Source organism: Psittacula echo, assembly GCF_963264785.1.
Source record: "Psittacula echo genome assembly, chromosome: 6".
In the NCBI taxonomy this organism is placed as follows: domain Eukaryota; kingdom Metazoa; phylum Chordata; class Aves; order Psittaciformes; family Psittacidae; genus Psittacula; species Psittacula echo.
Window position 1 is genome coordinate 41981466 of NC_137743.1, and position 26767 is coordinate 42008232.

The following is a 26767-nucleotide window of genomic DNA, read 5'->3' on the forward strand; positions in this document are numbered from 1 at the left end:
TAACTACAGCTAGAAATCATTAAGCACAACTTCTTGGTATGGTGGTTGTGAATCTCATGACCTTTGAAACACATGTAGTGTTCCCGGACCATCAGATCCTCAGTTAATTTCAGGATAGCATACTATGATGCAGGTAAGTGTCAACGCAAAGGTGGGACACCGTCATCTTCCAGCAGCCTGTTGCAGCTGCTGCAGAAACCTCTTCTAAGTACCTAGTGTCAATGTTTTTGAAGTGTTCTACATCCATCCTGTACACATATCCATGCATGCAGCAACAAAGCCCTTATGCTACTGCCAACTTTCAGCCACTCTAACTTCCAATTCCTGATTGAAGGAGATCCTGGATGATTTCATTAGCCTGGATCTCCCACGCCACTTGTTCTGAATTGTGGTATAGATATCCAGGGGTAGAAACCCTACCTCGGTATGGCACTTACAACTGCAGTATCCTGACCAGCTTTCTTTGGTCTATGTCAGCACTGTCATGTCCTTAAACTTCAGTGTAAATACAGTTTGCTGTACCTGTTTGACAGCTCTCACTCACCACTGGCTTTTCAAATCTTACTTTCTCTATGACAGATTTATTCTTCACTATAGTTCAGTAAGGACAGGGGATGTGAACAAAATACAAATCCATGTAATCTTTTTTGTACCCTTTCTTTCTCACAATATGAGAGAAGAGAGTTGACAACAAAAAGCATGGAAAACCAGGACAAAAACTGTAGAAGTGTATACTGATGTACAGGAAGCAATAACTAATACAGTGTAGAAAGCAAAGAGGAAAGGAGAATGAACCATCCCACTGAATGAATAGATGGAGAGAATAAGGACTGCTGTAAAATAACAGTGAGAAGCACTGCTTTCCTATGGCTGTGTTGCCTTAATCTGTTCTAACCACATAAAAATGTTTCAGAGAACAGGGAATAAGTGGAGACAATCCATTTACTTAAAAAGGTTAAATTTGATGGTGCTTAGATATAGAAAGTTGTTACTATATTGGGTTTCTAAGCAAAAAACACTTGCAGCGATGTTTGAAAACCTTACGAGTTGTCTCTGAAAGTCACAAGTTTAATTTAGCAATATAATCTAATATTTTCTACACTCTTAAAGTTTTATATAAAACATATAAATATACATAGCTACATACAGAACTAATGTAAGAGAAAGTAGGTACCTGAGGTACTTTTTCACTCAGGTAACTCATCTTCACCAACTTAATAATGTCCTTCACATCCAAGAAAAAAATGAGTGAAAGACAGATTCAATTTCCACACCTCTAACCCCAAATAATTTAATTTTATCTTTGCTTTCAATAAGCTTTTTCTTTAGCCTACATATCTGAGCCTTATGAATCTCTATGACTAATCTTCATCTGTTTCTTCTTCTACTGAAGAATTTTATGAAGTCAAAAGGGTCTATCCACATGAGATTTAATGCAAAAATCAGAGTTTCAGCGTACAGGATGCAGAATTTATTTAACTGCTAACATATTTTATATATATTTTATATGTATGTATACACCCACAAATATATACACATAAATAGACACATGAATAAAAATATAAAATATTCAACTTTGAGATTTTAAAATATCTGTTCACAATTTTCTAGAACAAATATCTGCTAAAACCTGAGATACAAATATAATGGTAAATGAAATTACTTGAACTTTTGCCCCAGTGCTGTAAAGCTTTAACAAACACATCCTCAGTAACTTGACATAAGGTAGGAAGCTTATAGAGATAAGGAATGGGCCTTTCTTTCCAACCTCTTTTTTATGTCTCTTTAGTAATAAAACTTACCATTAGGTCTTAGTAAAAAATTTATTTCCATTCTCTCTTAAGAGCAGAGTACCTGGAAGCAGTATTTCTGACATACAGTTTTGCAGAGGGGTCTCATATAAAACATTACGGTAAATCCTGCAAAACTATCCCTTGATCCTACTTCAAGCCTCCCCTAAGGATTTTCATTTACCACATGCGTACAGACAGTTTGACAACATGACACCAGATGATGTCTCGTTGTGGAAAGATTTTTTTCAAGTCAGCCACCAGTGCAGTCCCCAGTCTCAGTACAGACCAGGCATCAAACGGATTGAGAGCAGCTCTGCGGAGAAGGACTTGGGAATCCTGGTGGACAGAAAACTGAACATAAGCTGGCAATGTGTGCTTGCAGCCCAGAAATCCAGTCATATTCTAAGCTGCATACAAAGAAGCATGGCCAGCAGGTTGAAGGAAGAGATTTTGCCCATTTACTGTGCTCTTATCAGACCTTCATGGAGCACTACATACAGCTCTGGGGTCTCCAGTACAAGAAAGACACCGACCTGTTAGAGCAGGTCCAGAGGGCTGGAGCACCTTTCCTATAGGGACGAGCTGAGAGAGCTGGGCTTGTTCAGCCTGCAGAAAAGGCGGCTCCAGGAAGACCTTAGAGCAGCTTCCAGTGCCTAAAGGGGCCAACAACAAAGCTGGAGATGGACTTTTTACATGGGTTTATAGGGATAGGACAAAGTGGGATGGCTTTAAACTGACAGGGGAGATTTAGACTAGATCTTATGAAGTTGTTCTTCACTGTTAGGGTGGTGAGGCTGTGGTACAGGTCACTCAGAGAAGCTGTGGTTGCCCCATCCCTGAAAGTGTTCAAGGACAGGTTGGATGGGGCCTTGGGCAACCTGGTCTAGTGGAAGGTATCCCCCCCAAGGCAGGGGTGGAACTGGATGATCTTTAAGGTCCCTTCCAACCCAAACTATTCTAGGATTCTATGATCAGAATGCTATAGCAGCTTCCACATGCAGTTATTAATTTCACAGGATACTTTATAAGTAGTTTTATTCTAGATTGTGAGAAAACAATTTGAACATGATAGCATACATACCTACATCACTATTCCTGCGAGTGTTAAAGCATGTTCCATGGTCCGGTTCACTCATTTTTATTTTATTTTTTTTTATACCTGTTGAGAAACAAACATGTTTTGAGAATACTAACAGTGTGGATGCAATCTAAAAACACATTCAAAACATATGTATTGCTTTCTGAGGAGAGACGGTATGTCTCTCTAAAAATGTAATTAGAAATTGTACAAATTTGTGTTTCTTAAGAGAGATTTCATATGCCTCGTATCATTTAGCAGCCTAGTAAAAGAAAAAATATTATTTCCTTACTGAATCTGTAATGCTGTCACATAGATCATCTATTCTTTGCTTTGTGCTTTTCAAGATAAAACAATCCTAGTGACCCAAACGTAAGGAAAGTTTTTTAATTATGTTTTTTAGAAATTAAGCCTGAAAAGATCATTCTTTCCTTAGATTTAGAGGCTGTGGTTTACGTATAGATCCCTATACATCCCCTTTAAGAGTCTCTGTATTAACACTTGTCAACCCAAGTCAGCTGTTTCAGCAACAGTGGCTAAGTTCCTCATAAGCAACTACAACAGGCAGCATGTGTCAAATAGTCACGTCATCTTGGGATAAACTTCACATTTCAGATGTGATAAGATATACAACATAGTAAAAACCTTGGATGTCTTAAAAAACCTTACTGTCATCTTAATTAAGCATGCATGGGCACCATCACAGGTCTTGCATTCAAAGAAAAGAAAGAGATCAAAGCAAGCTTTCAGCTGAACTGAATCAGTAACTGAATAATGCCAGAAGGGGAGGGTCATGTTCAACCAGCCTCCCCACAAACCCTCTTCCCTCAAACCCAGTTCTGCTGCACCAACCGTCCCCCACACAAAATTCCATCCACTTTGTCACACCTCTGACACTTTTCTGGTCCCACAGCAAGAAACAACACAGTAAATAGTAGAACTGCAAAATCTGTTCATTTGTGAATTACACAGTCATTTCTCTGCTGTTTTAGTGAGTTGAACTAATTTACACACCAGTTCCAAGATTAGCACAATGCAACAGTGCAACACGAAGGAGGGAAGAAAGAGCAGCAGAAGCAATGGAAAAGAAACTACTCTGACAGAAAGCTATTAATTTCAAATAAAAACATGACACTGAAACCAAAATACTTAGCATTTTACCTCCCTGTGAACTACGTTTCTTCATGACAACATTCTGCATTGCAGAATCATCAAAAACAGATGAAGCATAAATTTCTAACTTATATGGACAACAGTTTCATAAATGAGCTCCCACTGTTACTGCAAACAAATTGCAAGTGCAGTTGAAATTACAGCCACAGCAGTACACATACATACACACACACTGCAGTTCCTGTGGCTCAAACTCATTTTGATAATAAGTCTGTACGTGTTAACTATACAAGATACAAGGCAAAGAAAATTCATGAACACCAGGCTTTGCACAGTGAATATTCCATGACCAAACCAAGTAGGAAACAGTGAACACTCATTGATAAAGTGTGACATTTCTCAGTGCTTCTTCATGCATGTTCTTCAGTGTTTTTTAACAGTGCTATGAAACTGTCCCTTGCACTAAACCAAAAATATGAAAATCCAAATGTCATCTGTTTTCACCCACAAATGACCATTCATTTAACAATAAAGGGACCTTTTCAAACTTGTTCTGAAAGTAATTGACAGTATCAGCTGGTCAGAGATTACATTGAACACCATCATGTGAAAAGACTGAAATTAAAGATACACAAAAGTGAGAAAACATGACAATACACAATGGAATTTATCCCCCTTTTGAAAGATTAATGTGTATTTTACAATCTAGTAGTCACCTGTAAATAAATTCACACTCTGTCCCAATTCTATACATTTGTCAAAAGTCACGGGAAAAGAAAGGAAGAAAAGGTTAGCACATTCATACTGTTGATATCATTTTTCTTCGTTTAAAGCAGTTATTTTAAACTTGTAACTATATAACACTGCCAAATTAATGCAGATAAATGAGGTAGTTCTCCTTATCAAAAGCAACTTTGGCCTATTTGTCATGGTAATGTTTTATCTATACACCAACTTACCTACACAAAATTTTCTAACTGCATATATACTTCAATTGGAACAGATTTTTTCCAAAAATCAAGTTAACTATATATGTAAAGCCTTAAGGTATGGATTTATGTAACACAATAAGTATGGCATTTACCTCACTTCTTCAAGATGCACAACAACAGTTTAAATGTTGCTTCTTCCTCCCCTAAAGACAATATACATTTTTCTGCTGCTTCTTAGAAAGCCAACTACGCTCAGGCTTGTTTTTCGCTATATCTTGGAGGAATCACTGGAAATAGAACCGAAACAAGAAATGCTCAATAACCAACACGCAAACGTTTAAGCTGCAAGTAGACGAATTTTAAAAGAAATTTAGAGAATTTTTCATTTTATATTTTTTTTAGTCAAGCTGTTTACAAGTCTGTAAATTAGGTTCAGTTTAGTATTCCTAGTGTCATAACGCCCTTAGATTTCCAGCCTCCGAAACCTTCTTCCTGGGAGAACAGGGAAGTAGACACATCATGAAATTCTGCAATTAAAAAAGAGACCAGAGGAGGAACCTTAAACAAAACCAAACCAAAAAACCAAGCAAATAACAAAACCAAACACATCTGAAACTTTGCAAACTGACATAATTTTCCATGGAATTCTATAATATCCAGCACTTTCTGGAAACTCCAGCAGAATTATATGATGCAATCTTCCACTGAATTTATAGTCATTAAGGTTGCGCAGGAAAACTTAAAACACTAATAATAAAAGCCCAAAAAGTAGAAAAATAACTATAAGAAAACTCAAAATATTTGTTCAGTACTACTTTTTAATTATTCACAGAATCATAGAATAGTTAGGGTTGGAAAGGACCTTGAGATCATCTAGTTCCAACGCCCCTGCCATGGGCAGGGACACTTCACACTAAACCATGTCACCCAAGTCCTCATCCAACCTAGCCTTGAACACCACCAGGGATGGAGCATTCACAACCTCCCTGGGCAACCCACTCCAGTGCCTCACCACCCTCTCAGTAAAGAATTTCTTCCTTATATCCAATCTAAACTTCCCCTGTTTAAGTTTGAACCCGTTACCCCTGTCCTGTCACTACAGTCCCTGATGAAGAGTCCCTCCCCAGCATCCTTGCAGGCCCCCTTCAGGTACTGGAAGGCTGCTATGAGGTCTCCATGCAGCCTTCTCTTCTCCAGGCTGAACAGCCCCAACTTTCTCAGTCTGTCTTCATACGGGAGGTGCTCCAGTCCCCTGACCATCCTCATGGCCCTCCTCTGGACTTGTTCCAACAGTTCCATGTCCTTTTTATGTTGAGGACACCAGAACTGCACACAATACTCCAAGTGAGGTCTCATGAGAGCAGAGTAGAGGGGCAGGATCACCTCCTTTTACCTGCTTGTCACTCCCTTTTTGATGCAGCCCAGGATACGGTTGGCTTTCTGGGCTGCGAGCGCACACTGAAGCTGGCTCATGTTCATTTTTTCATCGACCAACACCCCCAAGTCCTTCTCTGCAGGGCTGCTCTGAATCTTTTCTCTGCCCAACCTGTAGCTGTGCCTGGGATTGCTCCGACCCAGGTGTAGGACCTTGCACTTGGCATGGTTAAACTTCATAAGGTTGGCATCAGCCCACCTCACAAGCACGTCGAGGTCCCTCTGGATGGCATCCCTTCCCTCTGGCGTATCAACCGAACCACACAGCTTGGTGTCATCGGCAAACTTGCTGAGGGCGCACTCAATCCCACTGTCCATGTCACCGACAAAGATGTTGAACAAGACCGGTCCCAACACTGATCCCTGAGGGACACCACTCGTTACCGGTCTCCAGCTGGACATCGAGCCATTGACCACAACTCTTTGCGTGCGGCCATCCAGCCAGTTCTTTATCCACCGAGTGGTCCACCCATCAAATTGATGTCTCTAAGTCCTTCTTAAGGCTTTCAAGGTGAATCACAATGAAACAAAACCAGGCTTTTATAATTTTTTTTCCCTTTGCTGAATTTTACTCTTCCCTTGAAGGGTAAATCAACCATGTACCTCAATTTAGAGAAAAGAGAATGCACCACAACATACTGAAATTCTTTATTTTAAAGGGGTTTTTGATTGATCAGTCTGAAACAGACTTTCATATATTTTTCTCTTAGAAAGAATATAACTCATCATAATTCCTAGCCTCATTCAAGAAGATGTGAATACTCAGCCATAGCTTGATATTTCTGTAACCCTATTGATACTCTTACTAACATAAGAGTGAAGAATAACTGTACCAAGTCTCTTCTTTTACCACCAGATATAACAAATATTTACATAGAGTCAAGAAAATGAGGGGGAAGAACCAACAGAAGGATCCTGAGCAAGTATGACAGTTTGTCAGTGGAGCCATTCAAGCTCTGCAGAGATCAGCAGTATGATTTTTAAACAACAGCAAGCTCTCTTGAGGATTTTCGTGTACTGTGGTTAATATTCACACAGCAATGTTGATTTTCCTTAGCAGAGTTACCTGTAAGGCTACCACATCCTGAGATTCTGCAAAGAGAAACACATATATGTGCATTACACTTGAGAAGGGTTGTCTGCATGTGCTTTGTGGAACCATTTGGACATTCTGGATTTGTAGCAGCCCAGTACAGCAGCAGCTTCGACCAAGTTGCCAGAATTCCTCAAATTAAAAGCAGGAAAATATATCTACAAAGGAAAAAATATGGGATAGTCCTAACTACAGAGTGAGGCATCAAAGTTCCTTGCAAAGGATATAATGAGATCTTTCAAAATGAGAGATTTGCAGCAATGAAGACTGGCTTTGCCTTGCCTGCTAGCACTTGCAATTCCTGGCACCCAATTTCCCCATTCTTAAGTTAGAGAGGGAATTTAGTGGTATATTTGAGTACCGTGGTACAAAATAAACAATTTCCATCAAAAAATGTCTGACTTTGCTCTTTCACAACGTTAGTCCTTGGATGGAGGCATTTAAGCGTCCATCATCAGTTTTACAGTCCGTATTCATTCATACTGCTATGACAGCAGAGACACTTCCTATCGATACAGGCAAACTGCAGTCAAGCAGTACTCGTAGAGCACAGGGTGTGCATCAGCAAACTGAGGAAACCCCACGGGTCTCAGCCTCCCCCAGGACTGTGATTCAGCAGTTTCAAAGAACATAAAATCTACTACTATATTTCATTCTGACAAACATAACCCATGGAAAGTAATGCATAGCAGATTTTTTTTTCTACTTCCTCTTGCATTTCCACTCTAATTCATGGAAAGTAATGCAAATATTTCAGGGGGTATTTTAGGTTTTAACAAGAGCCACTGGATTTTGCATCTCAGTAAGTCTGGCAGTGCATTTAAGCACCTTCATGCTTTTGCTCTTGAAGAGACAACTGGAATTTTTGTATTTTATAACATCAAAAGAGTAATTTCCATTATGTCAATGCTCTTATTAAACTCAGAGATGTTAGTATTTCTCCTAGTTGTGGAGTCTGTATTAAAATGGAGAAGGAAATAAATTTCGGGTGATGCTTAGTATATTTAGATCATAATGACATTTTTTCAAAGACTGAATTATTTGTACGTTTAAAGATGACAAATTCAATTGATAGCAGTGGGTTAATTCTGCAGGCGCTGGCTCAACATCTATACCCTGCAAGCCTCCTGTCATCTTCTATTGAAATTTTGCACTGAATAAATACTACAACTTTACATTTCATGATGAACACTAATAATTTTTTAAAGGTTGGCAGCTGCTTGAACAGACCTAACGAGTTACAGCTAATGATTCTTTTATATATATATATATATATATATATATGTAGCTATGTGGTTTTGAAACTAAAATACCTAAAAAGTAGCAATATCAATTACAGTAAGAGTTTACTGCTTTAATCTTTTCACTTTGACAGACTGCAACTGAGTAACTTTAATTCACATACTTCTTTTGTAAAGGAAGATTATTCAGTAAGTAGTACTCCTTAGAACAAGAGCAACTTCACTTCTCTTGCTCTTTTACTTACAGCACAGTTTCATTGGGTATAGGTTTGTTTCTGTGGGCTTTTTTAGCAATTATTTTATTAACATCCATAAAATGTAGCTTGAACCAAACACACTATCCAGGAACTTGGTCAGTTCATTTAATATTTGTGACCAGAAAGATTAAGAAAAGATTCAAGAAGATTGACATCTTCGCATTTAAACTTTTAAAATACTGTGGAGCATACAGCCACAAGGAGATTTGGGTGCCATTCACAAAAGAGAAAAGACCTTCCCTTCCTTAAAACACTGTATTCCAGTGGTCACAATAAAGAGGCATGAAGAAGGAACACTTGGGTTTCCAATTCCCTTTCTGGAGGGTATCCTAAGCATTGGAACCACAAGGATTCCCACATATTGGATGGTTGTCTTATTCATACACAGTAAGGGATAATCTACTCTGAAGCTTTTTGAGCAGCGCACACACCTGGCATACAAACATTCTAATCCAAAACGAGATCTCATATCATAAACAAAAAAACAAACAAACAAACAAACAAAAAACCCACAAAAAAACCCCACAAAAAACCACACACACACAAAAACCCCAAAACTGTTAAAAAAAGACCGCCAAAAACCAACCAGCAACAAACAAACAAAACAAACCCCCAACAAAACCAAAAATTAAACCACACCACCATCAAAAACCAAAACCAGTACCAAAACAAAAACAATCCATCTATCCATCTGGGTTCCTTTTCTTGGCTCTGCCCCAGCCTGTAAAACAAAGCAAGCTGACAGTGTTAGCAGGTACAGGCTTTGTCCACAGTGCCCAACAACGCTTTGTTCCAAAGCAGGTAGGGCAAGCCATGCTTCCTTTGCTGATCCAAAGTGGTACTTACAAAGTTGTTACTTCTTTGTGTCATATGACATTGTATTCTTCCAGGAAACCCCCTGGATGACTGACTGCCCTATTTCTGCTGGCATACATGGAGCTAGCCCAGCCAGGGTGGCTGCACTCCCATGTCTCTGACATGCAAGCTCAAGTCCAAGCTAACAGGCAGCACAAGCACAGGCCTTCCTTTTGTTCTCTCTGCAATCTGCAAGGTGCTCCAAAGCCTATGGGTGAGCACAAGCTTCTTTCTGAATACCTGAGATGCACTGAAGTTTAGGTTCAGATTTGTCAAGACCAAGCAGAGCAGGGTGAAACAGAACCGTTCAAGTACTTGAGAGCACTGACTAGCCATGGAGCTACCTCCTGTCACTGTGTTAATGCAAGGGCTGGTCAGGAGCTGTAACAAACAACAAATCAGACTAACTTCTCACAAATAAAGTGCTTCCCTCTCCACCCCATACCATGATAAACAGGATGGCATTTTTACTAAGATACTACTACCACCCTGGAGACAAAACCTGGAGATCTAAGCAGCAGGGGAAGGGTAAAAAAGCATCTTAGCTGAAGAACTAAGAACTAGACAACCCAGCAGATTTGGAGGAAGGCTCTAAAAGAAAAATTAAAAAAGGCTGCATTAGGGAGCTCTGCCAATTAGTATTATGTGCTTTACAAGTGCATAGGAGGATGCAAACTATCTTTAGTAAGTATCAGCAATCCATATCCAAGTTTGACAGAACGAGTAGTGTCTTGCACAGACAAACCCACACTTCTCATTCCTGGTCTGATTTTCTAGCTGGCTTCTGGTTATTCTCCTGCCTTCCCCATCAGCTGGCAGTACCTGATCCAGCTTTGTTGTATGTGGTCAAAGCACAATAGCGTGGGATTTAAAAATAAATTAAAAGAAAACCAGATCAGGGTCAGGAACTCCAGCTGGCAATAAAGAGAAAGGGGATGCCACCTCACAGCTTCATTAATGCACCAAACCTTTAATACGGTTAAGATTTTATTAGGTGAAATAAAACAAATCAGGCTGAAGAAACATTTCAAAATTACAAGAAATGTGAAGGCTGGACAAAACATGTGTCTTTAGAAAAATAACGGCACAAAGAACTAACAATGCAGCTTCTCAGAAGCTTGGATGAAATTCTAGTCCTCTGCTACCGAAAGTCAACCTGCCTCCTGCTCTTTTCTGGTTTCTGACCATCCTAACATTACTTCTATTGATAAACTTGGGAAGACAGTACTATACACAGGGACTGTCCTCTAACATGGAACATGTTTTCATGTTTTTCTACATAAAAAGAAAAATAACATTGATTAAAAATTTGGAGTACTTGAAAGCTTTAAGACGACCAGATCTATTGCACCCACTTCTTTGTATAAACGTTTTATTAATGTTCCCTGCACAGCTGCCATGTTAGTGTCATTCTCCTGTATTACACATTTTGGGAACCATCATCCTAATCTGGATCCATCTGGCCAGCTTCAAACAGCAAGCTTTTTCCAACACCAGTCCTGAAAAGTAACTTGACATTAGTTAAGACTAGCAGCAGCACAGCAACACCTCTGGCTTATTTATTTCTGTATCCCTTTGGCAAATTGTTAATCTCTCTTCTTTCTACCAACATGTTTCTGATATTATGTTAGCAATTTAGCAATAATTCGCATATTCATCTTAGCTTCATCTCCTTTGAAAAGAAAGCAGAAGAGTGCACCTGCAGGAACAGAACTGATGCAAAAAACAACTTACAGGCCATTTCTGTAATTTTAGGGCTACCACGACTAAATAAGTGCTTATTCACTTCCAGCCTACCCATTTCTCTCTTCTGCAGTGATGTCATGCATTTGTATTTGACCTCAGCCTTTTAATGGACATAATTTTCTGTTATCACAAATTCAACATTATGAGATCACTAAAACACTGAAATGAATCTTAAGATTTTTTTTGAAAGGGCAAGATCTTATAAACCTGTATTTTATCTTCAATAACTAGAAAATGCATGAATCAGAATTATTTATTTCTGCTTTAATGCTGATACATCTAAAAACCTCTTCAATGCTAGGAAAGTTCATTTAAGTCTGAATTCAGATACCCTATTTCAAGGTTTTGTTCAAACTTCAATACAGCCTCTAGATTGGAAATTTCAATTCATCTTCGAAAGAAAAACACAAAAGAGGGAACAGATACCAAACAGAAGCCTTTAATACATAGAAAGCTGTTCCCCATGAATGCTAAATCAGCTATGTCTACAACCAGCCACGACTAAAGCTTTTAATAACAGTAAAGAGGACAAAGTTTAACAATCCTCTCTTTCTCCTCCTGTTCATAACTTAGTATTTTACCTCAATTCAGAACTCTTCTAGGTAATAACAAATACGACTTCTTAAAAGATTATGCTTCCAATTCAACTAAACACTTCAGTGCATTCTTAATGTAAAAAACTTTCTTGTGCCTGAGGTGTATGATTCAAGTATATTCTTAAATATAGGATCACCAAATATGAAAGCAAGATCCTACTCCCTTTCATTTAAATAGAAGTTAAACTCTACAAGTATTAGCATTTCTGAAGCAAGCAAAGCCTGCAGTCTGCCAATCATACACCATCACATGTGGCTACTGGTGATGATTCATGCCCAGTTAAGGTCCCAATTCCACAAGTACGAGTACTTCCCAAGTAGTTTAACCATTAACTTTAAAATACCCTAGATTCACTTCTTCAATTCAACAAGTCATTTGCCTACATCAGTCTTTGCAGATTCAGGTCATAAGCATCATTTTTTCCTCTCAGCTAAATTGCTGCTAATCAACAGCAGGGCAAAATTACTGGGCAGGGAGGCACAGTGTTTAATGATCTGGTCATGCTATTCAGAACAAAACTATTTGTGCTCCTTTTAAATCAGTCAAATTATTAAATGTAAAATCTATAATATGAAGCCATATTAGCTCTACACAAAATACAATTTAACAGCATAATCAATGACAATTTATTAGCTACTCATAGTTTGTGCAAATGAAGGTTGCTTAATTTCACAGCAGCAGGTGTTGCAAACTGTCAGTAGTTCATGTAAATTACCAGTGGTCATACACAATTAAAACACAGAAATGAACCACTGGCTTCATGAAAACTTTGAACACAACATCAATGGGAATTTTGATTACAAATTAGGCCAGGTGTTTCCTAAAACATCCAAACTTGGAAAAACAAACAATCAAACAAACTTAAGTCCCTTATTTTCAGTGCTCTCTTTTGAATATCTGGAGATTTCTTAAATAATTTGTGGAAGTTTTTTTCCTAGATTTTGAAGTTTAAAGGAAATGTTAATTGCTTAGCTACTGCATGCTTCCATTCAAAGAGGAGGAATATTAACATGCAGTTGGAACCCTCTGATCCTAATTATTGCTAGTGAAAAAAGGCAGAGAGTCACTCCCATTGCACTGCATGGAGTAAAACCAACAAATAACCAGCTTTATCCTTTAATCAGATCCATTCTCCTCTTCTAATTGAACTAACTATCTGAAAATGGCACCCACCCAGAACGTTTTAATCCTGCAGCAGTCAATCCTTTCCCCAGCAAGAAAATACACAGTATAATACTTTTACCATTGAGTGTCAAAACAGTTCCTAGAGAAGTCCCATGGCTTGATTATCATTTAATTTGCATTCCCTAAAGAAAAAATTATGGATCTGTTTGAAATAAAGTCAAGTATCAGAACTTGTATGTTCCCAAAAGAGACATAGTCTTTTTTGTCTATGATAATCTCATTACCTCCTCATTAAGTAAAACTTAATCCAAAGTAGGAAGATCAATTTGAGTAGCACTTAAAACAATCAGCTTCATGGAATACTCTGTCACACTGCAAGGGGCTGGGAATAGCTCAGCCACTTTCTGAGTATCTGTACAATACAAGAGAACCACTGTTCCCCCTTTGTTCTTTGAATATTTTAAGTAACAAAACCAAGATCAAACAAACTTAAAAAACCCACTACTTTATATAGGGAAAAAACCCCAACAACCAACCAAACAAATAAAAGAAAGGAAGTAAATTTGACAAGCTGACACAAAAAGGGTAGGAAATGAAGTCATTCAGGTCCACTGCGCAACCTTGAACCAAGTGAGTCAGCTTGCTTTGAACAAGCACGCAAAATCCCTTTTCACTGACCAAATGCACTCACTTTGAAGTTAGCAAGCTGCAGACAGTATACCTGGAAAGTCCAAAGTTTAACCAAAAGAGAAGATTAAATGCGAAAATGCTCCGAGGCTTTCAGTAAATTATCACTGAAAGGTTTGGTCTGGAAGGGACCTTAAAGACCACATAGTCCCACCCACCCTGACATGGGCAGGGACACCTTCCACTAGATGAGGTTGCTCAAATCCCCGTCCAAGCTGGCTTTGAAGCTCCCAGGGATGGAGCAGCTACAGTTTCTCTGGACAATTCCTGGCATGTGGCTGGGCAGGACAAAAACTGCTTTGCTGAGCTAAACATCCAGAAGCACCCTTAACAGACTTTTAGATTTGAACACAAGAAATCTTCAGTATTAACATACTTTTTAATCAGTGTTCCACATAACTTCCTATTTATTACCTCCATGTATAATAGGAAGATACAAATTAAACAGTATGCAACATAGTCATGTAAAGATTTATTGGAAGATATGAGTTATCCATTATAGCACCCTACAATTTTCTCCATTACTTAAGAAATAACAAATGTATAGTTAAATTGACCTTTGACTATCTGACTTGTAAAGCATATCTGCTTATTTGCTAGCCTGTGCGGAAAGCAGGATTTGTAATGGTGCAGTAAGCAAATTAGCACTAGGCTACAGTACTCATTTAGCATGACAGAAGTAAAGATGCTGTAATAGAAAACTGCCATAGAATCAACGTTCTCTGCATGACAACAAAGTATCTGGGCTTTTTGCCTTGACTCTCTTTTATTTTCTTTTCATTTTTTTTTTTTTCCTTTTTCTATTAATGAGAAATAAAGCCAAAGCAGTAGCTTGAGACTCCGTAAAGACATGGATATTAGTGGAACAAATTATTGCAACTTCATTAGCTCCTAAGGCCCACTAGTTTTGGAATCAAGCATTTCAGCCATCCATACAAAACCGATATAGTATCTTTCCTTTTTTAAACCAACAAAAGATCTGATTCACATGAACAAGGAGACAAAACCTAGCAGTGCAGAAAAGTAGTGAGAGAAGTGATTTTCTTGTTTAGCATTTCTTTGTTTAATAGCACCAAAGAAATGACACTCCTGGTCCTAAATTTGACCTGCCTTCCAACTGCTAAAATGAATTAAATTCTTCTTGTTTCCATATAACTTGAACATTTAACTTCATGGTAAAATATATTTCAGGACAAAGTCGTATTATCCATGTAGAGCATTATTTGGAAAAAAAACCCGAAAAACCAAGCCCCAAAACCAAACAAACCCAGAAAAAAAATCAAAAAACAAAAAAACCCCACCAACTAACCCCAAAACAAAACAAACAACCCCCCAAAAAACCCAAACCAAACCAAAGAACCCAAAACAAACCAAAACCCAAACCTGTATAGAAAGGTTCCTGACCCACTGCTGGATGCCTCCTCCCCACAGCTCTGCTGACAGACCAAATCGTGTAAGCATTTCTTGGCAAAGGTAACGCTTACACAAATTCACATGTTTGGTGACTTAAGGGAGAAGTCAGCTGGCTTCTAGTTCATATGGTGTGGGGGTACAGGGGTTTTTTTTAGTCAGTGCTTCAAGCACTATTACTCTGAGTAAGTACAATTACTCCTCAAACAACATACTTTTTCCTATTATGCCCTGTGAGAAACTACAGCTTTCTCAAGTTGCAATGATTTGCACATATATGATTGTACTTAAAAGCAATTCTGCATCAGTCCTCTCAGAGTTTAACAGATGGCTTCACAAACCGAGTTTAAGGTGAAGACACACAAACAAGGCTAATAGCCATTATGGGGGAGAGGAACTGGAGGAAACAGGACCATGTGAGTTAGTGCTGACATCAAAGACTGTATCACTGTACCTTAAGCTAGCCTAGCTGACTTTTGTCTGACAGTAGCACAGCTGAAGTCAGAGAAGAACATTTGTCTGCAGCCTATGAGATAGCAAGCAAGAGAGAGAGATAACTCATATGATTTAGAAGCCACTGCAGGTTATTTTGTCAGGAGCATCAGTATCATTTTGTACAGCTTTTGCCAGTTCTGCTAGGCCAAATTTGCAGAGTTATGTGCAGGGAAGCATTTGGCACACTTTCACTTTAAATTAGTGCATAATGTTGTCCAGTACCCTACTACAAAAAATAAAGCCTGCTTGGCTGAAGGCTCTCATTTACAACCTTGGAAACATAAAGCCCATAAATAAGAACCAAGCTTCTTTTTGCACATATGTTTTCTTTGTTGCCTCCTTATTCATAAGGATCTCTAGATTTCAGTTTGAAATTCTGTGTCCCTAGTCTGGTAAGAAAGATTACTATTTGGAAACTTCCCAACATTTTTTCCAGGCCTCAAATATGGCCTAAAAAGACTGATAATATTTTGTTCAGCTTGAGAACTGTAGCAGTCAGTAGGAACTGCACAGGATTTCAGTAGACCTTCACCTGTCCTTGAGCAGACGTAAGTACCTGCATTCTCCAGAGCTATTTTCCTGTTTGTTTTGGTGTGGTGTTCGGGAGGGGGGTTATTTTGTGCTTTGGAGTATTGTGGGGTTTTTTTAAAATATCCTTTTCTACAAAAATTACTTGCAAGCTTAGGACTGGAAAACCCAAAGAACAGAATGACTGCTAATTGCCTTTATTGGACATCCCACTCAGCTTTTCCTCACATCCTTTCACCAAATTGTCCATTTGGCTGCTGCCAAGCTGCCCAGTTTTGTCAGATGCAGTAATATCCAAAAGCAACCCAGACTTCCAGGTGCACGTGTAGTGAGGCCTGGTTTCACAATCAGCTGGCTTCAGCAGCAAAGCTTATTTACTGACTTCCCTTCAGTGGGCACTGCTTCCTACCCTCCCACTGCAGTATGCTACCCCCCAGCAAAATTGCAACAAAACAACAATTACTACAACAACCAAAAAAAACAACAAAAAAAAAATCAACAAAAAAACACAACAAAAACAAACAAACAAACAAAAACCAAACAAAACAAACAAAAAAAACCCCACAACAACAACTGTAAGCTGAATCAGTTATTGGAACAGGATTCTTTTGCTTTGCCAAGAAAAGGTTACTTTTCTTAAATCTGAATCAACTTGGCAACCGTACTTACAATGTGGTCCAGCAAGGTGTTGCTCCTCAAACCTTCATTTTGCTGAAACAGGTACCAAGAGCAAATCACTTCACACTGCTGCCAAAAGAGGAGGTCCTCCTTCCGCTCTGTTCATGGCTACTTGCAAAAATTTTGGTGCAGGCACTAGAGGCAGGAACAGTGAGCTAGATCAGGAGACTGAGCCAACAAAAAAAATAAGAGTGTATGTTGTGGGGAGGTTTCTGGGGAAACTGGATCAATTTCTTAATGTAGCTCACTGCACAGTTGCATGATCATGTTTGCTGGCATAAAGGAAGCTGTAGAGATACCCTTACAGGACAGCACTGTCCTTTTACATTGCAGCTGGGCTCAAGCCACATTAGAGTACCTGTGTAATCAGAAGCTTGGTGATCATGCTGAGCACTTTGCAGGATCTAGACTCAAATATTCATACCTGATGCTTCAAAGCCAAGAAAGAAAAAGAAAAAAGAAAACGCAAACAACTCTGCAGGGCCCAAATAGTTTTCATCAGTATCTTGTTTTCCCACAGGGAGAGATAAATCTATACTCATACTGCAGTAATTTTGAATGCCCTCACCTGAAACTTAAAATTTCTGTAAAAACCCTCACTGAAACAACAAAATGTCAGTCCACTACTACTTCAGGAATACATCTTCTATTAGGTGCCACGCCTTCCCAGTTCAACAATAAAAAGCAGGAGAACATTCACTACCTTTTAAACCAAATTAAACTGGTTTCCAAATTACCCAAAATCAATTATATCATGATTAACTGCGTTGCTGTGACATCAACACAATGGCTTGCAGTAACTTTTGAAATCAAAGTGTAGGTTTTAATTAGGGAAAAAAACAAGCAAACAAACAAAAAAAACCACCAACCAAACCCACACATCTAAATAATTTCTCTGGCGAACACTGAACAGCTGCTTATTTGTTAGCCTGCCATTAGCATTACTCTTTTCTCCATTTATTTTTTTCCAAAGCTTTGTAATTTCAGTGCCTGTAAGAGATTACAGATAAAACAGGTAGCACTAAAGAGTTTCCACAAAAAGGAGAGAGAAACAAAGGCATCACTGGTTTTGCGACTGTGATTTGTGTTTTTGTGATTGTGATCTTCATAATCCTGTATTTCCAAGGACCATTCTATGCCAACACTTCCCACTTTCTAGCCACAGTGCCTGTGTACTTACATTAAATGAGGAAACCTAGGTAATCTTGCAATAATATAGAAATAATCACTAAAGTTAAATATAGACATGCCAGTGTTCTGCAAGGACTGTGAACATCTGTGGGATATTAAAAAAAAATAAACCAAAACCATTAAAAAAACCCACATAAAAAAACCCAAACAACTGAACAAAAAAACCCCCTCCAATTTGGATTAATTTCAGAATACATTAAATGAAGCAGAAAAAACATATTAATGACTTGAAATACTGAAGAAGCTCCACAGCAGCAAAATAACCAGGAAATACCTGTTAACTAAATTGTGCTCATTTTCTAGCTTTTTATGTGAGCAATCATCTTAAGAGACCAGATTTAAGGCTCATAAGAAACCAGGAAGGTTCAGAAGGAAAATATGCCATTAGGTTTTTGTAAGATTTTCAAGCATAATGGAATCAGTGCTTTCCAAATGACGCTGAGAATGAAAAATAAATATCATCTTACTTTTAAGTCACATCCCGAAGAAAGTGAATAAACAGTACTAGTTTGTTGCTGATCCTAAAATTGATACAAGAGTTTAAACATGTATTTGACAAAGACTACTATCAGCTAATGGAATAAGAAATCAAAAGAATGACTACATCATGCAGCTCTTTGTAGTGGAAAATTAAAATGGGGTCCCTTTTTGTAATATATTTTGTCCCTATTGGGCTCAGTACAGTGATAAATGGGTGGGACTTTGTGGCCTGTGACATGCTGCAGTCAAATTAGATAATGTATTGGCTGCTTTGGATGCCAAAACAAAGAAGAAAGCTATGACTGTCTGACTAATACCAGAAAGAATAAAATAGCTGTTCATCACTGATGGTCATTCCATACACTTGCAAATGTGAAAGGACCTCAAAATATTAGTTTTAATTCTTTATGCTTTTGCTGTGCCAAAGTAAACTGGTTCAAGATCACTTTCTCCTTCTTGCCATTATTTCTTACCCTTTCCTGTCATGCCTCAGTGGCAAACTCTAAAACACAGAGAGGCCTTGCATGGCTCTGCAGGGACCGGGCACTTGAAACAGGCTGCTCTTAAGAATGTTGAGGGCTATAGCCATCCACCTGGAACTAACGGAAGGCCTGGAGGTGGCATTATGCCACCTTTCACGTCTTGCCAGTAGACTGCTTTCCAGAGTCACAACGATAACAGTCAGAAATGATTCAATATATCAGGGGAGGTAAATAAGCTTTGTCATTTCTAAAAGCTGCTGTGAAAGCTAAGCCAATGTAACAATATCCTAATTACAGGTTAACACCAGTTGAAACTGATTTGAAGTTGAATTAATTAATCCAGTCCAATTTCAGTTGAAGCAAACTTGCAAACAATGAAAGTCCTTGCTCTTGCAGGTTCTGTGCTTTCTTCTCCCTTTACTCTAGATCTACTTATTCTGATTTCAAATTTTATTTTTCCTTTTCTCTTGCTGTTCACTCTCATTTCACCCTCCCCCTGCTTATTTTATTTCACCCTTCTTACTCTTTGGTTTACTTTGTTTCTGCTATTATTCCTCTGGACTCTAGTTTCCCATTTCCTAGAAGGAGGCCACCATTCTGGTTTGATAGTATTTTATATCGACTTGACATAGTATGAATCATGAGATTTTCAGGGCAGTCAGGAATCAAGACCCCTGTTTACATCTGCCAAGTGTTTACCATTTGACATATACTGCAGGAGCTCCTACTGTATTAATCCATACAAACAGCAACAGATATTACAGAGATTAAAATTTCTATCAATAGCCTACATTGTTTCCAACATAGCAGATTACATTCCAGATGGGAAACTGAGAGAAGAGACTACATGAATTCTGAGTTTATAGGTGATTCTGCATATTCAGGTACTTCCTTATTTTTTATTTCCAGTTCCTTTCTGAACAGAGGATAAGGACATGGTTTTGCTTGTAGTGTCAGCACTGATTATACCACATGAGAGTTTTCATATGTCCTTATGTCAAGATAAAAATATGGTGCATCCCTCAGCACAATAAACTGGAGAATAATTTGGATGAGAAAAAAATACACCAGTAAAAATGCAGGACCACTTTCATTGCTATTTTTTTTACAAGATTCCTACAGACTCTTCATCAGTGCCATAGGGGAAGTGGGTGAATAAGACAACCTCTTAAGACAGGAAGAGCTGCTCACTGAATTACACCCCAAATACAAGCTTGCTTACAGGAGAATATCTGAAGCTTTCTTATGTGTTGGACAAGTATCAGGAAAAGATAAAAGGCAAAAGCATAATAGAGTAAAATGAGAATACATGCACTTCTGTGAAGATTCAAGTGGCAAATTTGGTCTTGGCTTCTTTTAGCTGTTTACAGTATCATCATACTACTCAATGAAGAGACCAGTGATCTACTGCAACTGTAACAGTGGTAGACTGGGGAAGGAGTGGCATCGGCCAGAAAACCCTGAGAAACACAGCGATGTTTTGTGTGCAGGGACAGTCACGGAGCACGAAAAGAAGACCAAACCTTTAACACACATGCTGTCTCACACCAAACCTCTTTTAAAAGTGTTTTACAGTACCTTCATATATACAGCTTTTCTTTTCCCCACCTGTAATTCTCTACACCATAGACAGAGTTAAGCCATACCAGAAGCTTCAAACTGGTGAAATTTTAAGAGGCTATAGAAAGTATTTTTCTTCTCTTTCACAAACGCCCTGACTTCACTTGCCAGGGTACGAAAAGCCTGCGGCAGCCAGCACTATCAGTCTCCCGTCTCTGGATCCACACAGCTTGCCAAAAAACACCGAAGAGCCCCAGCTGAAGTAAACTCCCGCCATCACTCCTGAGGCAGCAACGCCGCCCTCGACGGCTTCCAACGGGTGAAACCCCCAACAGCAGTCTAGCCTCATCAGAGGAGCCCGGCTGCCAGTAAGGGAGACAGAACCCGCGGACACCCCCCCGGCCCAGGCACCACCGTCGCGGCCATTTTGCAACCGTTTGCTCCAGCCACCTGCGCCCCGCCCGCTCCCGCGCCGCACACGGACACTTACCGCAAGGAGGACAGCGGGGTCCCTAGAGACGCCTAATGAGCCTCCCGCCTGGGCAGGCAACCTCACCCGGCAGGCACTCCCGCCTGCCGCCCCTCAGGACCGCTGCAGGGCCTCTACGCCCAGACCCAGGCGGGCCGAAACCCTCGTCCACCACACTAAAGGGCCGGCGGCACCTTCGCCTCTGCCGCCTCACAGCATCGGTAACCATGGCAACCTCAAGTTGCACCATCATTGGCGAGTTTAACACGAGGCAGTAACCAATAGGACGCAGGCCGGTGCGGTGCCCGGCCAATGGGCCTGGGCGGAGGGTAGGGCGCTACGCCTACGTCGCTAGCGGGGCGGAGCGCGGCCAGGCGGAGCGGGCGGCGGGGCTCGGCGGCGCCGGCGCCACCATCGCCACCATGGAGACCCCGGGCTAGGGCCTGCCGCGGCCCGCCGGCGCGCTGAGCGGGGCCGGCCGCGCCGCCCCGCCGCCGCCTCCCTCTGCGCGGTGAGTGGGTGAGGGCCGCGGGAGGCCGTGGGCCGGCGCGGGTGAGGCGGGAAGTGCGGCGACGGCGGAGCCCGTGGGGGCCCGGGGCAGCGGGGCCGAGGAGCCGCTGTCTCACTCGGACCCGCGCCCGACCCGCCTGCGCTGCGCGCTTCCCGCGCGGGCAGAGCACGATGTGCTCGCCGCACTCGCACTGCTGCACCCCTGTGTTGCACCCCGGTGCTGCACCCGGCCGCCGAGCCCGGACCCTGCCCTGGGCTCCGCACCGGGCTGGCGGAGCGCGGGAGCAGGCGGGGCAGGTGTGCGTGTGCCGGGCGACAGCGGAGCCTGGGCCCACGGCCGCGGGGTGAGCCGGCGGCGGGTGCGCAGCCCGCGGCCGCGCCGAAGGGTGCCGTTTGCGCGGGGCGGTGCGCGGCTCTGCGGGCGGGAGACGAGCCGCAGCGATCAGGGCCGCCCCGCCGGAGCGCGCCGCGCCGGCAGCGGCTCCCGGGCGGGCGGCGGCACGGCGCAAACTTTGGGGAATATCGGTGTTGGTAGGGCGGGCCCGAGCTCGCTCCAGGCAGGGTCAGCGTGCTGTGAGATGGCTCCGTACTGCTGGCGGCGGGATGCCCGTCCCTTCCCGGTGCGCGTCAGGCAGTACGCTGTCCCACAAACGCAGATTTCCATCCCGGGCTGCCTGCGTCCCCTGATTCCGGTTAGGCTGCCGTCGCTGCGTTCCCTGAACGGGTTTTAAAGGCGTGATTTTTTTTAACCTTTGTGTGACCGCTGGACTTGGAGCTGTGCGTGCCGCCCGCCAGACACCAGCAGGCTGGCGGGGGTTGCCCTGCCCAAGTGGTGAGCACGGCTGCTGACGCTGGGAACTAATTGCATTTTCCCCCTCTTTTGATCAAAATCCGAAAATAAACTAAGCAGCAGAGAAGTCGTACATGCAGAGAGTAGAGAAATCGGGCACATGTGCGTGTTGGGCGCGGGGCTGTTTGCCGGCCGGTGGGTTTTGCCTCTGGAGGCGGAGCGGGCCTGCCCGTGCCTCAGGCGCTCCTCAGCGATCTGACGGACCGTGGAACATCTCTGTAGGCACAAATCAGTAAGTGAGATCCCGAGCGTGAGGCTAGGGTAGCTGGGAAGTGAAGTCCCGGGGTATTAAAATTAATCCTGATGCTGAACCTTGGCTGTTTCACTGTATCTGTGTGATTGTAATTTGTGTGGAAGTTAGAAACACCAAATGCCACAGAAAAACCTAGGTTTAGATCTAAGCCCTCTCTGAGCCTTGTTTCCACCCAGCTAATGCTTCAGAGTACATCACTAGCCTGATAAAGAGCAGCTCTGTGCTCCCAAAGGGCTTGTGTTTGGCCCCTTAGACCTTTGTACTTTTTTTTTTCTTTTATAATCTGCTCCGTGTTAATTTTACATTAGTCATTGCTTTAAGATTTGACTGCTTAAAGGAAAAGGTGTGGCTGGACTTGCAGTAGTAATGTTTCATTAACTAGCTTCTCGGTGTTTTCAGCATTCTCATTTTTTGGTGACTTAGAGTTTAGAGAATTGGAGAGGACAAGGATTATAACTTTTCCACTTTTAACTAATAACTGTGGCTCTGAGGTAGACACCAAATGATATGTTCGCTCAGATCAAAATACAGGAACCTACCAAGTGTGCTCGTTTAGTTTATGGAGAAGCACTAATTCAGTCGTGTCCATCCCAATTAAAAAGGGAGGAGTGTGTTTTGGGGGCAAAAGCTCGTTGCTGGCCCTGACATGCTGTAGCTTCTCAGTTAAATGTTACAGTATTGCATGCAAACGAATGTAACCTGTCTGTGAGAAGACAGGTTGCAGTAACTTTCTCCTTGTGTTTAAATTGCTTGTAAAGTGCTATCTTGGTACTGAAGTAAGTTGCTGTAAATATTTCTAATTAAGGTAGAACAGTTGATGGGGCTTTACCAGTAAAAATGTCTTTTTTACTTTCATCTTGTTAGATGTTAAGGATAAATAGCAGTAATAATGGAAGCTCTGCTATGAAACACAGTTGGAGCAAGTTTTGTCAGAGTCATGCTGTAGAAGAGGGGAGAATTTATTGAAAATTTTCTTAAAATGTCCACAGTATAACAGACTTCTCAGTGTTAGCTTTTCTTCAGTTTAAAAGGATCCTCCATTGCTATTAACAGATTAATTCAGTCACAATATAACCAAGGAAAGTGATATGATATGGTATGGTACTTTTTTGTAGCTGCTTCATGCACAAGCAAAATAGCATCTGTAATTCATTTTGGAGCATTTTTTATGTTGAGTGATAAGATGTGGTATGTAAAACTAATAGTCATCTTAATTAGTAAGCTGCATCAGGTGTTTAGTGTAGGAAATGCATAGGCATTGTGAAAGAATCCTCTGTGGAAGAAACACTCTGCCTAGTAACAAAACAGGAAACTTAATATGGAACTGGATGTATTTCTGCTTCACTTTATGTAGATAACTTAAATACATTTATAACAGATGAAAGGCTAAAGCCATTCCAGAAGATGGGACTCTGGGTACCATCTTAATTTTGTTGGATTTTTTTTTCTTAGTTGTGATGCTAAAAATGAGCAAGTCCTGCAAGCATTTCTGTGATTATTTATTTGGTGCAGGGAAGCACTGACTAGTTCTCGGTGAGCTTAACAAAGTTGTTAAAAGTGTAATCAAGAATAATTTGGCTTATTACCAGAATGTAGTTATTGTGATGTGGTGTAGAAAAGACTCCTAAGAAGCAAGCTGAACTCATGATACTTGTCTGAAAAAAATACCTATGAGCCTATTACCAGACCTGTTCTGTGGGGCTCTCATTTACTTTCTTATGATTTTCAATTGCATCAGTGAGCTAACATTGGAATCTTCTGTATGAGAAGCTGTACTCCTTTTAAGCTATTTACAGCTTACACATAATGGTCCCCAGAAGCAGAGAGGCTTTATGAACACAAGGTTTTGGGTGGCTGTTGTGGCTGGCAGCTCAGGACACAGTGCTACTGGCAGCCCAGCTGTGCGGTCCCTGGAGGGAAAGTCCGTGTGCAGAAACACCAGCAAGGGGCTGCCCAGCTAAAGGGTTTGGAACAGTAGCTCCATTTGCCAGCGGTTGGTGGGAAACAAGTTGAAGGAGTTGCTGCAGAAAGAATGTGTTTTGCAGTCTTGTATGAAAAGCACATGTTCATCTCTGGAGTAACTCGTGGTGATGCGGTTCAAAATTGTGGAATTTTCAGAGGTTTTGGTTAGGTTTGAGTGTTTGGTGGTTTTTGGGTTTTGGCCTTTTTTTTTTTTTCCTTTTTTCTGTTTAGTTTGTTTTTTGGTTTAATGAAAATAAGACAGCAAATCATTATGAATATGGCCCATACTGTCATTCCAAAACTAAAGTAAATGCAAGTGAATTGAAAGCTGGATCTGAAACTGGAGTTTTGAGCATGGCTTGTAAATGTTGCCTGCTGCTGTTCCCATCTTCATTGCAAATACTCTTGACAATAAGGTGAGGATGGACAGTCAAATACTGGTGAGAATGGAAAGTCAGTACATAACAGTGGCTGAGCGCAGCAGTGAAGCCCGTGGAACCAGCTCTCCCCACTGCTACCTGCACCCGGTTCCAGCAGAGCTGTGCCCAAGGAATGTGCGAGTGGGCCTGGAGGGACCACCAGCACTAGGCAGCTCTGTGCACACTCTGTAGCTTTTCTGATTCTCAGCTGTGTTTCCGAAAGTCTGTGGTGTGTCCTAATTCATTGGATCACTTTCATGTTCTTTTAATCCAAATGGAGTACTCATTTATTCTGCCTCGGGGAGATTTGCGGCGTGAGGAGGTGGATGAGGACAGCCAAAAACTGCCTCTGGTGACCTTCCCAAAGCTTTGGTTTTCACAGAAGAAAATTGCAGCTTCTTGTCAGTTAAAATCTCTGCAGCTGGCACCAGTGTTCAGACCTTTGCTCCTTTTCCACTTGCTGCCGCTCTCCCTCTTTGCCCTCAGTATCTTGCTCCTTTTGCTTCCAAGGCAGCAGAGAGATGCACACATTTTGGGAAGAAGGAAGGATGCTCTCAGTTTCACAGTAGATTAATTTATTTTTTTAATAATGAAATCCCAAACACCATCATTAAAAGGAAAGGCTTAAGGAGAAAGCTCTTTGAATGATGTCTCCCAGAGGTTTAATTGCTGGTAGGGCGGCTGTAAGGTAGGAAGACGTGCTCTTCCAGCTTGGCGGTGGAGCAGGCATGTGTCACTGGGTCAGGGAGGTGACTCAGGCACAGGCTTGTCCTCCTTTCACGATCTGCTTCGTGAGTCATCCACCGCTTCCTGGAGAGCAGCGTCTGGTGGCGGCTGGAAGAGACAAATGAACCAGCTCGGGCAGTTTGCTGCTGCCTTACCTTGCCTTCCCTGCCCGCTCAGGAGCCAGCGGCCAGTGCAAAGGCTTCAGTTAAAGCAAACCTTGGCTGTCTAACTTTCTAGTCCTTTTAGTTGTCACATTCTTACAGGCAAATTAAGATAATGTCACCTTGGGAAAAGTTAGGGAAAATCCATTGTTAGCATTTAAGTATTTTTAAAAAAGATGCAATTTTAACAGAAATTGGAAAAAACCCTGTAAGGATATTTTTAATATACACATGTTTTCTTCCTATTATTGCAATTTTAAGATATTGTGGTTACAAAAGAAAAAGAAATTACTATTTTTCTCCAAAATGTCTCCATGGCTGTCTCAAATAGATTTCTCTCTCCCCCCCTTTTTTTTTTTTTTTTTTTTTTTTAATTTTTATTGCCTTTTGCAAAGTTCTGACCTAGCACTAGAAATTGAAGACCAGTCAACCTGCTGTTTAGTGGCTTTTAAAAATCATTTTAACTATGCCTTATTGTACTGGAGAAAATAAATCTGAGTTACTATCTTATTTGAGAGTGATTAATCCACTCTTCAAGAAGTAATTAAAATTAAGACTTCTTTCCCCACCCCTACATAGTGGTGCCTTTTGCTTTTAAAAGACTTGTGATCTAAGTGTCCTAACTGAAATGTGGTGGCATTT

At 41.0% G+C, this 26767-nt stretch overlaps 2 protein-coding genes across 2 annotated transcripts in view; one reads left to right on the forward strand and one right to left on the reverse strand.

Annotated features, from left to right (window-relative positions):
• CCDC148 (coiled-coil domain containing 148) overlaps window positions 1–21473 on the reverse strand; it is a gene marked incomplete at both ends in the record, with an annotated part of 77021 nt that extends 55548 nt beyond the window's left edge. Inside the window, one exon of the mRNA XM_080621997.1 lies at window positions 21332–21473. Coding sequence (XP_080478123.1) covers window positions 21332–21473 — 142 coding nt within the window. The remainder of the gene's footprint in view (window positions 1–21331) is intronic.
• Window positions 21474–21634: 161 nt separating this feature from the next.
• Window positions 21635–26767, forward strand: part of PKP4 (plakophilin 4) — a 90432-nt gene continuing 85299 nt past the window's right edge. The window contains exon 1 of the mRNA XM_080621581.1: window positions 21635–21755. The gene's annotated coding sequence lies outside the window, so the exon portion shown is untranslated. The remainder of the gene's footprint in view (window positions 21756–26767) is intronic.